Here is a 15,466-nt window from a genome sequence, read left to right on the forward strand (position 1 = left end):
ATCATTGTCGGTGGTTGTTTCTGGCAGTTAATGATTGATTTCCGGCGGTTTTGTAGAACACCGACGACTTTCGGCGGTACAAAAACCGCCGAAAAAAACCGCGTATGCAACGGTTTCCGACGGCCAATTTCTGGCGATTTTAATCACCGGAGGTTTTCCGGCGGTGAAGACGGTCAGGGATTTCCGGCGGTGGTAATGCCGGTGACCGCCAATTAGTTATCGGCAGCGAACCGGCTGTCAAAATCATTGGTTAAAAATAGCGGCCAAACCGCCGGAACATCGCTGGATGACTACCTTCAATCGCCGATAAATCATCGACGGCTTAGCTACTGTCAGAACCGCCAGAAGTACCGGTGGCTTTAAAAAGCAGTCAGGTATTGAGGTTTCCGGTGCCAAACCACCAGTTGGCCACCGAAAACTTATAGCATCTAAAAAAAAATTGAAAGCCTCCCCTCTAATTTATTTAATTTTACCCTAAAGTCTAAACCTGCACAAAATAGACAACAAAGCTCTCATAAATATGGGTAACACACCACTATAATAAATCACAACTATTAAAAAGTTTATAATATTCATCAAAATAAATAAACTCATCAAACAAAAGAAATAAATAAAGTCATTGATTTCATAGAACAAGTTTATCAAATCAAATAAGTTCACACATAAGTTCATCATAAGTTCATCAAACAAATAAGAGTACTAATCATCCTCCGTGTCATCGCTATCTGGTGATGCATGTGGCTGCTCTTGATCTTTCTCCTTTTTTATTTTCATCTCTATATGATCACAGCTCTGCTTGCATCTCATGTTGAACCTTTCTTATCTCTTCTACCTCTTTCGTTGGCACTGCAACTCTTTGACTTACACTTTCTTCCGTTCCACTTAGATCGTAAAATATTGAGGTGAATGAACTGCCCTCATAAGCATAGCCTTATGAACCCAAGCCATATACCTTCCCCCTCTACTTTCCTCCAACAACATCTGACTATGTATTATACTCAGAATACTAGGTCAATCCTGAAGATGATCCCTCACCAGTAGACTGACAACTTTCCCGAGCTCATAGAAAATCATCCTGCGACAATAAATCCATAAAATATATCAATATTAGAATGTGTTTTTTATATTATATTTCTATTGCAAAACTCTAAAAAAGTATAATCATATGCGTTTTTTTAGCCTTTTCATCAATCCACTAATGGTTAGCTTAATGTTGGTGAGTCCTCGTAGCAACTTCAATGGTGTGGGCTCTCGTCCAAGAAACTCTTTCTGAAATTAAAAGATATATTTTTAAATAATATACAAATATTTATTAAACTAATTCAAAGTTTTGCCAGTCGTGTTCTATGTTCTGTATGAGGAACAGATAAGGCAGTATGAAGGGAACTTCCTAAACCCCCACAATCAGATGCTCTATTATGTTTATTTTGCTGACTCCTTAGTGGTGGTGGTGATGGTATAACTGGTGGAACTAATCTCTGCCCCTCTATATCATCAAGTTGTGTAGGTCTACTAGGTTCAACAGTTAACTTTTTTTTAGAAAACTTTAAGATGAAGGATCTATAAAGAGGATCATCACCTGAAGCCATCTGCATTAAAAGAAATATTTAGTAAAACATTATAATAGATAAAAAACATAAAGAATTATAGAATTATAGAATACACAATCATGAATTACAAATATAAAGAATTATAGAATATATAATAATATAATGATCAACATTCAAAATAAATTTGACAAGAGACATTATAAGAATGATATGTTTTAAAAAAATACAATTCTATAAGTACAAAAACTACTCAAAAATATTAAAAAAACTGTAATTCTATAATTATAAAAGTACAAAAACTATAATTCTAAATTATAAAAACTATTCAGAATTAGAAATATTTTTATTGCTCTCAAAGGTATCTTCACTTTCATCCTCGTTCTCACTTGATGAGCTAGTTCAACTATTCACATCTTCTAACTGCATTTCAATACAAGGGGTTATAGTTGGCATCTCCTCAATTTTAACAGACCAATAACTTGACATCTCATCCTCTTGATGTGTAGTTACTACAATGTATTATCGATAAATTATCCCTCATGCTTTTATTTTTATGACAACTAGTTAATCTTATTTATCCCTACGACCACTAAGATATTTGCTGAAATAAACTTGAATAATTTGACTTGGTAACACAAACGGATCAAACTTCTCATATCTTATATTATGTTTTATGTCTATTAAACCATATGCAAGATAAATCCTTGTGCCTCTATTCTGTACTGGATCATACCATTGACAGTTAAACAAGCATACAAAGTTTTCATCTTTGCCTGGGTACTGCAGGTCAAGAACCTCATTCACAATACCGTAATAATCACACTCATCTTTTTCATGAGTATTTTCTCTAATACACACATCATAATTTTTAACTTTTCTTCCTTCACTCCATGACTTAGTATGAAATCTAAGCACATTCACTATATATATTGGTCATGTCATTAGTTTTTGTATTGGGCCCCATGTTAGTACTTGCAAATCTTAATCGAAATAATTATTACCAAGATTATGTACCTAAAATTTTATTTAAATATTAGGGTTTTTAGTATTAATAAGATGTAATTCAAATAAACATTTTAAAATATATGAACTCATATAAGATCTAAACTAGGTTGGGAATTCATTTACTAAAACTTGCTCAATATCCATAGAATCTGTTAGAGAAAATTTACTTATGAAATACCTGATGACAAATCATCCAAATAATATTTTATTATTTCAAATAAATATTACTCTTTATATACATTTTGGAAAAACTTACTCTAAGATTGGTTGGACTTATTCATAGTTTAGTTGCACATATAAACTCACTGTTTTTATTTCTAAATCATTGAAAAATCTTTCAACACATTTACCATTGGGCTTTCCATGACTTTTAAAGACTAATAGTGCAGTCCGTGATTGTTCTTCTACATCGAAGTCTGTTTTACGAATAATCTTTGTTATTCTACTCCTTATATGGGGCTCAAAATAGTAGGAGCAGAAGTGAGTGTTTTCTTGAGATAAATATGCTTCACAGATCGATCCTTCTTGTCATGCTTTATTCTTAACATATTTTTTTAACTTGTTTAAATATTTATTAAATAATTACAATTATCAATTTAATAAATATTTATTTTCAACTTATTCAAAAATATTGAATACTTAATAAAAACATGTTTTACATCTCGAAAGGATACATCCAATGATATTACATAGGTCCACCAACTTTAACTTCATAAGATAGATGGACTGGAAGATGTTCCATAGAATGAAAAAATACCGATGAATTTTTTTTCTAAATTGTAGAGAATGATTGGTATGTTCTATTCGCTCCTCCGTAAAACATCTTCACTTAGTTTAGATTAACATAGATCTTTGAAGAAAATGCTAAACTCAGTTAATAAATTTGATATGTAATCTGATAACATACATACTATGATTGGAAGGAGAACATCTATAATTATATGACAATCATGACTTTTTAGTGCAAATAACCTCATAGATTTTAGGTTAACACATCAGCTTAAATTTGATCCATAACCATCAGGTATTTTTAAACCTTTAAATTACTGACATATTGATCTTTTTTACTCTAAAGTGAAAGAGTAAGGTGTTTTGGGCTTTATTATTCTGCCGTCAGTAGTTGTTACTAACTCTAAATTTTTTTTTGCCGGTAGTACACTTTAATGTTCATCATTGCTTTGACATTATTCTTGCTCTTACCTTTAACATTCATAATTCTATTAAAAATATTGTTCATGAATTTTTTCTTAATGTGCAAAACATCTAGATTATACCTTATCAAATTAGTTCTCCAATATGATAATGTTTAAAAAATATTTTTTAATCCAATTATGTTGAATACAATATCCCTAAAATTTAGACTTCGATAATATTGAAAAATTAATAATTGTTAAAAAGTCAAAAAATCTCTATAGTACATCATCACCACTTAATCTGGGTGGAGGAGGTGACCTCTCAACTCTGTTTTTAACGAATGCTTCCTTACTCCTCCAAAATAGATGATTCATAGGTAGGAATATACGATGATAATCAAACCAAATATTTTTTCCTCCATGTTTTAGTGTGAAAGCTTTAGTATTCTCCTTGCTAAAAGGGCAAGCTAATTTTCTTACTATGCTCTAATCATACAACATACCATAAGTTAAAAAATCGTCAATGGTCCAAAGCAATACACATTGAAGAAGAAAATTTTATTTTGTTGAGATGTCATATGTGAGAACACTTTTTTCTTATAATAACTTGAGATCATTAATTAATGATTTCTAAAAAATATTAAATTTTGCTTTTGAATTATGTATTTTAGGTATTATAAGTGTTAAGAATATGTATAGAGTAGTCATACATATCTCTAGTGGAAGATTGTATGATATTAGTATAACAAGCCAATAAGAGTATGGTGTAGCTGCTTAATTATATGGAATAAAATTATTGGCATATAATCTCAATCTTATATTGTAGGGTTCAGCACTAAAAGAAGTATGCACTCGATTAAAATGTTTTCACGCTTCAGCATCTGATGGATGAGAAAGAACACCACTGTTTGCTAACTTCTCCTTATGCCATTTCATATAACCTGCTGAACTCAATGATGCATAGAGTGGCTAAAGTCTTGGAATGATCGATAAATAAAATAAATGGGAATATAGAACATCTTTCTTTTGACGACATTATTTTCCCGAGTTTGGCTTAAATCGAGATACATTACAAGTATGACAATAAACTTCTATTGCATCATCCTTGTAGTATCACATATAACCATTGATACAATAATCAATTTCTGTAGTGGTGAGATCCAATTTGGATACTAATTTCTTCGTTCGATATAAATCTGAGGGAATTAAATTATCCGTTGGATTAGTTTCCTTGACAAGACCAATGAAGTCATTAAAATAATCATGAGGAATATTATATTCAATTTTAATACTTAGCATCTTCACTGTAATTGATAATTACGAATGAGTTTTTCAACCAACCTAAATTGATTTTTGAGTTGCATATAGTAACTCAAAGAATTTTTTGGTTTCTACATTTGGTGGCTCTTCTACACAAGCCTTTAAACTAGGTCCTATTAGATTAAAAATAAGTTTTTTATATAGTCTAGTCATTTGATCTTCATCAAATGTTTCAAAAGCCATGGATGGATCAACATGAGTATCTCTGTGTAGCTCGTACTCGCCATGAGAGGTTCAAATCTAGTAGTCTGGAATAAATCCCCTAAGATATAAATCAACTTTCACATCATCGAGCTTGAGGAATGCTTGATTTTTGTGCTTCCAATATGGATATTTAAACATTCCATCGAACTTAAAGGAAGACAGTTGCAATGTAACTTGAATGAAAGTTTTAACTCTCTATATAAATTCACCTGTCAATCCTCTTTGACTCGATAACAATCTGTTATACATCCAATATCTCTCTTCTTCGATAATCATTTGGACGTTAAAATAAATGTTTCTTTATATAGTTGTGAAATTAAATATTAGAAGATATGCACACTAAACAAGTGTACGTGCTTTACTTTCGAACAAGTGTACGTATGAAATCCAGCCAACAACAATAACAACAACAACAAGCCTTTATCCCACTACGTGGGGTTGGCTACATGAATCTTTTTTCTCCATTGTGTCCTATTAAAAGTCAAATTCTCATTTAAATCTAATAAAGAAAGGTCATTCCTAATATTTTCTAACTAAGTCTTTTTAGGTCTACCCCTACCTTTCTTAACATAGGTCAAATCTAATACCTCTACTCTCCTAACCGGGTCTTGATCGTCCAGGCCGTTCTCACGATCGTTCTGGACGATATGATCGTATCAATCATCCTTAATTACTCCCTTGATTTCCTGATTAATTAAGGCATAATTTGGTAATTTCGTCCAGGCCGGTCCTGGAATCGGCCTGGCCGATAATTTAAAATTCAGTATGCCTAAACTGTCTAAGGCGGCTATCTCTTTCTATTTTGAGCTTATCGTCCTGGCCGATACACGTATCGTCCAGGCCGATATGTTAATGTCGGCTGCCTTAATTAAGAATTCTTAATTAGACTTTCTGTTTTAAGCTGATCGTCCCGGACGATATAAATATCGGCCGGGCCGATGTGGGCAAAAACAGAATTTCTAAGCCTCTCAAGTGTGTGTGTAACGGGTTACTTAGCATCAGTCTTTTTGATTCTTACAAGTAGACTCAAAAGGTGAAAAATAAAATTACAGACTGACTCAACCCTAAACCTACGCGATCCTGGACTTGGCTTCCTCTTGATCGTCCGATCTTCGATTCCTGAAAAGTTAGAAGCAACAAGTAGTCCAAGAGAGATAGTGTTTGTCAATCATCAAAACATAAGTCATGAAAATAGTTTGCAACACATTTGATGGATGAGAAAGAACACCACTGTTTACTAATTTCTCCTTATGCTATCTCATATGACCTACTGAACTCAATGATGCATAGAGCCGCTGAAGTCTTGGAATAATTGATAAATAAAATAAGTGGGAATATAAAACATCTTACTTTGGATGACATTATTTTCCCGAGTTTAGCTTAAATAGAGATGTATTGCAGGTACAACAATAAACTTTTATTGCATCATCTTTGTAGTATAACATACATCCAATAATACAACAATCAATTTCTGTCGCGGTGAAATCCAATTTGGATACTAATTTCTTCGTTCGATACAAATCTGAGGGAATTAAATTATCCGTTGGATTAGTTTTCTTGAGAAGATCAATGAAGTCATTAAAATAATCACTATAAATATTATATTCAGTTTTAATACTTAGCATCTTCACTGTAATCGATAATTCTGAACGAGTTTTGCAACCATCCCAAATTGATTTTTGAGTTGCATATACTAACGTAAAGAATTTTTTTGTTTCTGCATTTGGTGGCTCTTCCACACTAGCCTTTAAACTAGGACCTGTTACATAAAAAATAAGTTTTTTATATGCTCTAATCATTAGATATTCATCAAATGTTTCAAAAGCTGTAGATGGACCGACATGAGTATCTCTGTGTAGCTCGTACTCATCATGGGAGGTCCAAATCCAGTAGTCTGGAATAAATCCCCTAAGATATAAATCAACTTTCACATCATCGAGCTTGAGAAATGATTAATTTTTTTGCTTCCAACATGGACATTTAAACATTCTATCGAACTTAAAGGAAGACATTTGAGATGTAACTTAATTGAAAGTTTTAACTCTCTATATAAATTCACCTGTCAATCCTCTTCAACCCGGTAACAATATGTTATATATCCAATATATCTCTTCTTGGAAAGTCATTTGGACGTTGAAGTAAAAGTTTTCTTATATAGTTGTGAAATCAATTATTAGAATATATGCACCCTGAACAAGTGTACGTGCTTTACTTTTGAACAAGTGTACATGTGAAATCCAGCCAAATGGCCTAAAATGCAAAACCAAATCTCACAAAAAATCAAAGCCTTGGATATATTCCGTTTTAGATCAACTCAAGCAAAAACCTTTAGACTCTAAGGTTGACCTCCATAATTCAAGTTTACCTTCAACTCCCTCTCTAGTCTTATCAACAAGAAGAATATCATCAACAAAAAGCATACACCAAGGTACACGTTTTAGATATCTTGAAATCCAACCAAACGGCCTAAAATGCAAAACCAAATCTCACGGAAAATCAAAGCCTTGGTAGATGAAAAATTTCGCCTTTTTGTCGTAAATCCTATATTTCAAAAATCCTCTCGTTCGGCGGATTTTTTAAATTCTCAGGCTTTACTGGCGCGGGAAGGAAGAAACTCCACACAAATCTTTCAACCTTATTAAATCCTAAATGGAATAGCCAAATAGTCACATAGGATTTATCATGAAGGTTATAACCCCTAAGGATTTCGTAATTTCGGATTTGGTGGATTTATGAAATTCTACTTAAATGATATCTTAGATTCTACCTAACAACAGCTAAGGTTGACCTCCATAATTCATGTTTAGCTTCAAGGACCTCTCTAGCCTTACCAACAAGAAGAAAGTTGTAGGTTTAAAAGTTTTAAATGTTGAGTTAATTTGAACAATAGCTTTGAGTATTATGTTAAATCTCTAGGCTTAAAGATAACTTTAAACAAGCTTAAAAATATATAAAAAAACATAACATATGATGCAGTGCATCATAGGCCCATCACGTATTATAGATTAAGGAGAATATTTTAATATGGTTATATATGAAGTATGTTGTGTATTTTTGGCTATTCATTTGAATTCTAAATTATGTAATGATTACATGAATATGTATTGATTCCATCAATTAGCTAGAGTGCATTAATTTACCCTATGGTGAAAGTTTAACGAGTGAATAAAATCAAGACTAGTCAATTTGGAAGTAAAATGTTAAAGATATATCTATTGACATTTAATTTCATGGGATTTTACATGGATTCTTCTGTAAGTTAAATCTAGTATGGGGGAGGGAATCAAGATTTAATTTTTCCCCATCCATGAAGTGCAACATCAAAAAACTTGTGTACAAATAGGGGTTGGTACCTTTTGTTACCCATGCGAGCACTAAACACTACTTGTTTTAATAGCCACTACTACAACCACTTGAGAAATCAAAATTTTATAGTGAACCTTTAGGAATGATACACAATGGAGATTATTATGTATAGAATAATAGTTAATTAGTTATTAATAAAAGTGATAGCGAAATAATATGATATAATAAATCATATATGTATTTTCATAGTATAATACCCGCTATCTCATGAAGGTTACCAAACAGTTCTCAAAATTTAATGCCCTCTGGATTTTTTAAATCCGAATTTGGAGAATTTACGAAATCCTACTTAAATGAAATCCTAGATTCTACCAAACAGCCCCTAAGGTTGACCTCCATAATTCATGTTTAACTTCAAGTCCCTCTCTAGCCTTACCAACAAGAAGAAGAATACATCAATCTTTCTAAGTGTGTTTGGATGAGAATTAAAGCATTAATAATAAGAAATTATCGAGCACTTTTATAGAGAATTTACCTATAGCAAAGAGGAGAGCTGGCGACTAGGGTAGAGGAGGTGGACGAGTCCGGCGGCTGGAGAAGAATATTAAGTCCAGCGACACAGGGAGACCGGAGAGAAGAGGTGTTCGGCTTGGGGGTGAGATCTTCGGACGGAGGGAGTTTTTCGGCGCCGAATTAATATTCCTACGATGTATTCGGAGGCGCGATCGCGAGAAGGGGGCGAGCCTTCTGCAAAAGCGAGAGAGAAGTGAGGAGGAATGCTCGGGCTGGATAGATTTAGGGCTTTTACCGGCGGTCTCAGCCGCCGGTATTAATTAAATCGGTGCCACACCCTGCAATTTTTAAACCGCCGCTAATTCCGGCTGCGGTTTATTAAAGACCGTCGGTTAAACCGCCAGTTAATGCCGGCGGTCAAACCGCCACCGAAACCGCCGGCATTACTGGAGGCTACAGGACCGCCGATCATAGCCGTCGGTAATAGTTGAATTTCCTGTATTGTATCCACTATGTGGGATGGGCTACATTAATCCCTTTCTCCATTATATTATATTAAGAATCAATTTCTTATTTAAATTTAATAAAGAAAGATATTTCAAATATTTTCAATCCAATTTTTTTAGTTCAATATTTACCTTTTTTAACATAAGTCAAATCTAATACATCTATTCTCCTAACCGGTTCATTGAAAGACTGATATTTTATGTGATCAAACCATCTAAAATGACTCTCTAATCTTATATGCCACTAGAGCTTCTCCAACCTTTCACATATAAGCTCATTTTTTTATTCCATCTCTAGGAGATTTAAAAAATATGACTATCGTTAAAAAAACTAAGCATTTTTCCTCTTTTTTTATCGTTAATTTTGCTACGTATTAGAGTCTATTTGAAAAAGTGATAAGAAAATTATCTCAACATAGCTTAAGTTGATTTTCCAAAAAAAACACTTCACAGTCAACTTTATAAAAAAAGTTGTAGCCGCTAAAACATTCCCTTCTAATTTGATATGAAATTCGTTATACAGACTGATAATATACCGGATATCGACAATGATTTTTTTTTCAAATTTCAAGCATATATTTGCTAATGGAAGGCCTCCTCCATTATCGTGTCCATTGCAGGTCTCTTCGACCTGGACAAGCTCTTCAAATAAATGAAATCCGCAATCAAAGCATCGTCCATCTCAGTCCTCGGCTCCAGCGGCGACGCCATCTGAGCAGTGGACTCCGAAACTCCCTTTCTGCCCTCCTTCCCTGTAGCCAGGAGCAACCGACCCATGTCTTCCTCTCTGGCAACCGAGCCGAGGCGATCCATGGGAAACATGACATAGACGGCTCCGAGCTCGAGCTCTTCATCAGCCGATAGAGCAAAGAGCCGCCGGCTGACGAGCATGGCCCCGGAATGAACCAGAAAATATCCCGGGTGGTCAAGCATGAGCTCTGCCGCCGTTACTAATCTGGCGCTGAGTTGGAGGATGGCGTCATTGGGGAGAATTACCTTCGGCACTTGTGATTGGGCTTCAATTATCGCAACCGATAGGGTACAGGAGATGTAATTCCCCATGGAAGGAAGGGGTGAGATGGTAATTCTTGACAGAGTTCGTGATGAGTAATGATAGGCTACAGAGTAGAAGTTTGTATATAAAGAGGTGAAGAGAAAAGTTCTGATGACTGACACGTGGGAATTCGTATTACCATGTAGAATTGACCCATTAAAGAGCCGGGCCGGTCGGGATGGGTCGAGCTGTAACCATCAACCCAAACGGAACGCAGAAGCAATCTTGATTGGTTTCTTAGGAATTTCCTCAATGAAAAAACTCTCTATTTTAAATAATGGAAAGAGTTTTATAAAGATATTCTGATCTAATTAATAATGATAAGTTAAAATATTTGGATTAATAAAAAGATATTTAAAATTATTAAATATTTCAATATAATGGCCAATCTAAAGAGGACGTGGGGAGAAGAGTCCACCCTAACATTTTAATCTATTACTATTTATAATAGATATGTATTACCATAAACCCGCTATTTGATGTTTTCTATTATAATAATTCAATTTTGGCAACTTTTAAAATAAATTAAATTATGTGCCACATTAAAAAAAATTTGAACTTTTTTTTTTTTGAAGATTTTGTGTTTTCGCTTAAACATATTTATTTTTTATTATATGATATATTATTTTGATATTATGCTTAGAAAATTAAAATTTTGATGTAAAACAAGTTGGGAGGTACTAAAGATCTGTTTGTAGCGTCTCATAAAATTGATTATAAAGTTGTTGGGGGAAAATAATTTAGTCACTATGGTTGTAAAAGTAATTTTCCACCACAAAAATTTTTAAAAAAATAATGATAAAGAAGTAGACAAAGAAGATTGTGATCGCTATCTGCAAAGCAAAACAACGTGAAAACTATCTGAAACACACCCTAAATGAGAGAAATTTTGATTATAAATATATATACTAGTTTTATTTCATGAATGAATTTTTAGAAACTAAAATTCTTATTACGAAAATTTTAATTTTTTTTCTAATAAAAAGATAAAATTATTATTTTTATGTTCTTTATGCCTATAAGTAATTCTAAATAAATGCTTAACAGCTACAATGAAATCCAATGAAAATGAAAGAAAGGATTACAAGACAAATTGTTTGACAAATATTTTCAAGATGTAGGATTACATGGAACAAAGGGAAAATACAATGATGATGAGAAATGGTGTAAATCTCTTAAAATCATAAAATTGAAATTTAAGAAGTAAGAAAATTATCTGGCTCAGAAAAATTGTTTAGCAATATTTAGACTAAGGCTTCATTTGTGACGGCTTTTTTGTTGCTTCTTAAAGCAGTTTCTTAGTATAAAAATTAAAATTTTTATACTAAAAAGCTGCTTTAAGAAGCAACAAGAAAGTTGTCCCAAACAAAACCTAAATCTTCCAACCAAACAACCTCTTCAGATTGTCTCAGGAGATAGTTGAAGATTAAAATGGCCATAAAAGAGTAGAGAATATCATAATTTACAACAGGATATTCCCACAAAACATACCACCATAGTATTCTTACCATAGTATTCCACAGAATCCATTTTTCCTTATTGAAGTTGTTTCCTATCACACCCAGCCATGGTGTAATCGTCGTTAAGTAACAAATCAACAGTATGATATGGTTTTTCAACAGATTAGAATTAAAAAAAAAAACTTTAAGTTGCTGCTCCATAAAGATGGATTTCAGCTTGTACAATGAGTCTGGCTTTCAATCACATAAGCCTCTCTTTGCTTCACAGTAATATCAAAATCATCATTATAAAAAATTATAGTCATTCCAAACAAATCCTAAATAAAGTGAGAAGACTACCAACTTCCTAAAAAAATCACATCGTTTAAACCATCTAAAAAGCTTCCTCTATGAACAAGAATAAGCAGCTAGGAAGACAATTCCAATAAGATATCTGATAATCTTTTTTCAAAAAGAACATAATTATTATTGAAGAGATGATTTGAAATTAATAAAGTGAAATGTTATACATGGTAATAATAGAAAATAATACATTAAAAGTTCATTAGTGCAGTACAAAATAGCCAAACATAAAATAAAAATAATTATATCGATCACATTTACGCTAGAATGAAACCAAAAAAGTATATCAATATCTTTCCACATAAAAAATGCATTAAGATGCGTTGGATTCAAATGTATCACTGTAGTATGCCTCAAGCCTTACAGGCTTCAAATACATCCTTTTTTTTTTTTTAATTTAGATATATCTTCGATAAAGTCTATTATGTCTTCTATTTTCTTATCTCATCAAATATTCCTAAGATATATATAGTTGATAGACGATAGTGGTCAGAGGGATTATAGTGGGTGAGCGACTGAGGTTATAGGGACCATAGTTGATGGGCGAAGGAAGTTGGAGACCCAACGATGGTTACTAGACGGAGGTCTAACAACGATGGTCTAGCAAAGGTCCGACAACAATGGCCTGATGGCGAGGGTTTGCTGACGGTGGTGTCAGGGTAGAGCTCCAGGATGCTTCAAGCCTTAATTAGAGCTCTATTGAGTCTTTAGCCCAAGGTCTAGCCTCCAAAAGTCCAAGCCCCCTAAATATGGGAATAGGGGTGGGATCTATTTATAGATTTTGATAGTGACATTCTCCATAAATATAGAGAAGATCTAGGAAAAATTCAGAGTTCTCCATCAGACGTTCTATATTGATTCCCTCGATTATTGAGGGTTTGTTCATTATTTAAGTGCCTTATTGATGTCACAATAAAGCGAGCTAGGGCTCGTTGGATTCTTCTCTTCGAGCCGCTCTATTTGACTATAAGCACGCTAGATTTGTATATTATTTAGTCATTCAATTAATACTTTAGAGTTTTCAAATGCGTTTTAAGCCCTTGATTTGTGCCCATTTGCGATCGGATTGAACTGATTTTTTTTTATAGCTGAGACGTTCAATTTGATTTTAAGTTTGCTGAAATCAGAGTCCAGATGTTCCTGCAATTAATTTTGAATGTTGCCAACTAAAATATGCCTCAAGATTTGAATTCAATCAAGGCTATTTTTTGTAATGTATAAAACCCTAATATGCTTCAAATATATATATATATATGTATTTTTAATTAGATATACCTTCTATAAACTCTATTATGCCTTCTATTTTCTTATCTCATCAAATCTTCCTAATATATTTCTTTCCCCTCTACAATAGGTGAATAAGTATCACTTTGTATATTATTAAACGGTGTTCAAGAGTATAATTAATTGTAAAATAGTAATACATATGTAACAACAAGAGATAGAATAAAACTTATTCTGTTTTCAAAGCTCACACAATGGGTCGTGTGAGCTCAGCTTGGAGACAGAAGGAAACGATATTTATTTAAATATTTAATTATATCTACAAAATGCTTCATTTTTAAACTTATATTTTTATTATAATTTTTTTTGTATATTAAGGACAAATTGCAATTATGGAAAATCAATAGGATGCACAAAGATTGGACCTGGTCATCTGAGGATGTTATGCAGTGATGGGTACATATATATAGGGATTACAAATTATTTTTTATAATCAGTTCTTTAAGAAAATTAACTATTTACAACTGTAATGTAGATGCAAGCATGTAATTTTCTTGCTGAGGGGCTTACACCCAAAGAGTGAAACATTTAAGCTAATGAGCGAGTATTTAGTATAGTTATGGGACCAGAACATTCAGGCCAAATTCGTAACCAACGATTTGGTGTCACGCCGACCCGATACTTTTCTCAAGGGAAAAAAAATGAAACAAGTTGTGGTAGTGGTAGAAATTTTGCTCAAATAACAAGTCTTCAAGAAAAGTTTAGCTCATTTCGTGATTTGATGAGACGATTTATGCAACAATTTCAGATGAATCAACCACCCCAAGGAGGACAAAAAATGGTATGAAAAAAAAAATTAAGTAATTTAATGTAAATTTTAAATTAATTGATTGTTAGTATCTTATTATCTCCATATTGTGTTCAGGGTGACAATGACAATTCATCTAATACTTGACAGTCTTCTAAAAACTTAAAATTGTTTGACTGATAAGCTCTAGTATTTATTGTGATGATTCTAGTTGTGATGCTTCTAGTTATATCTCCTTAAGCTGAATTTATATGGCCTAGGAGAGTACAAGTGAACTCTTATTGTAATGGTTTTTAAGATGTTTGAGTGACTTTACTTTGTCTTCATTTATTTAGTAATTTTAAGTTTTACTTTTATGTTAAACATTTTGAGTTTGTAAAAAGTCATCAAAATCTAGACGTTAAAATGTGCATTTGTTGCTTTATAAATATGTAATTGTTTCCTTATTCAATGAAATTACTGGATATTATGTGACTTGAGAGTGTGTTAAATGTTCTTAGAGTGTGATCATTGGTGTCCTTCAAGTTTCGTTGAACTCAACCCAAATCATTAACAATCAAGTGGTTTGAATGCTTGTATTTCATCTTTTGTTATATCTTATGTCCCTTGTATCAATTAAAAATCTATTATACGGACTGCTAAACCTTGCAGCCTTACCATGCAGTCACAACACCATTGCCAAGCATGACTTTAGGGTCATCTCAAATGCATCTTTATCCAAATGGGTCTGATTCCTGATAAGTGGAAAGCTGATTATATCATTAGGCTACATTCAGTTACATGAAACACGAGTAAAAAAAAGCCTCAACCACTAAAAAAATTGAAATTTGTGCATGCATCAAAACGCTATCATAGAGCCATCTATGTTTATATTGTTATTATAATGATTTTTTGTTTGAAAAGCTTCATTACTTGTATTCAGTCAGCCTCTTACCACAAGCACTTGTTAGTATTTGATCTAGATTGTATTCATTTCATATAGCCACTCAAATTTTCATTTAATGGAAAGCATTCATATAGCCACTTTGTCATTTCATTTTT

At 32.9% G+C, this 15,466-nt stretch overlaps 1 protein-coding gene across 1 annotated transcript; it reads right to left on the bottom strand.

Moving 5' to 3' along the window:
- Positions 1 to 10,102: 10,102 nt before the first annotated feature.
- On the bottom strand, positions 10,103 to 11,123 carry LOC110111085. The gene has a single exon (XM_020842785.2). It carries the CDS (start codon positions 10,597 to 10,599, stop codon positions 10,120 to 10,122), a length of 480 nt encoding a protein of 159 aa, XP_020698444.1. The 5' UTR covers positions 10,600 to 11,123; the 3' UTR covers positions 10,103 to 10,119.
- Positions 11,124 to 15,466: the final 4,343 nt, after the last annotated feature.

Source organism: Dendrobium catenatum, unplaced genomic scaffold (genome assembly GCF_001605985.2).
Source record: "Dendrobium catenatum unplaced genomic scaffold, ASM160598v2 fragScaff_scaffold_794, whole genome shotgun sequence".
NCBI lineage: Eukaryota > Viridiplantae > Streptophyta > Magnoliopsida > Asparagales > Orchidaceae > Dendrobium > Dendrobium catenatum.

What these genes read in the sequence shown, in the direction of transcription:
- LOC110111085 (XM_020842785.2), bottom strand. Translation starts at nt 10,599, where the DNA reads ATGGGGAATTACATCTCCTGTACCCTATCGGTTGCGATAATTGAAGCC.